Below are 919 nucleotides of genomic sequence, written 5' to 3' on the forward strand. Positions count from 1 at the left end.
TATTGTCTGATATGTATTTTTTTATGAATGAGATATCAATATTATGGTCAAATTATTATTAATAACATATTGCAACTGAAGAAAAAAAAGGCCTCTTCAAGCAACCCACTTTTTACACCCCTTTGACTCACCCTTCTCACTGAATTCATTAAGTCTCCCTGGGGTAGCAACAACAATCTCTGCTTTAGCATTGATTTGCCTGATTTGTTGCCTCTTGTCTCCTTGGCCATATACAACCACACTAAGAGAAATGGGGACAATCACTGCATATTTACCACACAGAATCAGGCTTATAGGTCTATCTAATACCTCCAAATCCTCATAATTACAAAAAGCTAGCTAGCTACAATAGAGAAACAAACTAGCAAGAAATCTACAGTACAGGATCTTACCATCTGATATTCTGATATTGATATTTTGTAACCTCTTTCTCAATTTGCTGAGCCAACTCTCTTGTGGGAGCTAAAACAAGGCACGTGGGTCCTAAACGCTCCCACCTTGGGACAGGTTGGTGAACTATATGTATCAAAGCTGGCAAGATAAAAGCCAAGGTCTTTCCTGAAGTAGAAAGGCAATACTTTGTTCTATAAAAATGGATTGGCAACTGCACTGGCTAGATACACTTATACTATACAAAAATATAACAAACAAGAAGAGAGAGAAGAAATTCAAATGAAAACTATTACATACCAGTCCCTGTCTGCGCAATGCCAATCATATCATGTCCTTTCATGAGGATGGGCCATGACTGGCATTGTATAGGTGTAGGATGTTCAAATCCTTGTTTCTCAATTTCTTTCAAAATTTCAGGATAATTGTGAAAAGCTTGATTGAAGGTGTGCACCGGATTTGGGATATCAATTTCACTCTCTGGATTGCAAAGGCTTACACTATTTGAGTTTCCCTGATGTCAATCAAT

The 919-nt window shown here is 37.4% G+C and overlaps 1 protein-coding gene across 1 annotated transcript in view; it reads right to left on the minus strand.

Moving 5' to 3' along the window:
* Positions 1 to 919, minus strand: part of LOC119592298 (probable ATP-dependent RNA helicase DDX43) — a gene marked incomplete at both ends in the record, with an annotated part of 26,395 nt that overhangs the window by 7,963 nt on the left and 17,513 nt on the right. The window contains 3 exon segments of the mRNA XM_037941126.1: positions 132 to 241; positions 393 to 558; positions 691 to 890. Of these exon segments, the coding sequence (XP_037797054.1) occupies positions 132 to 241; positions 393 to 558; positions 691 to 890 (476 nt within the window).

Source organism: Penaeus monodon, chromosome 30 (genome assembly GCF_015228065.2).
Source record: "Penaeus monodon isolate SGIC_2016 chromosome 30, NSTDA_Pmon_1, whole genome shotgun sequence".
Lineage (NCBI taxonomy): Eukaryota > Metazoa > Arthropoda > Malacostraca > Decapoda > Penaeidae > Penaeus > Penaeus monodon.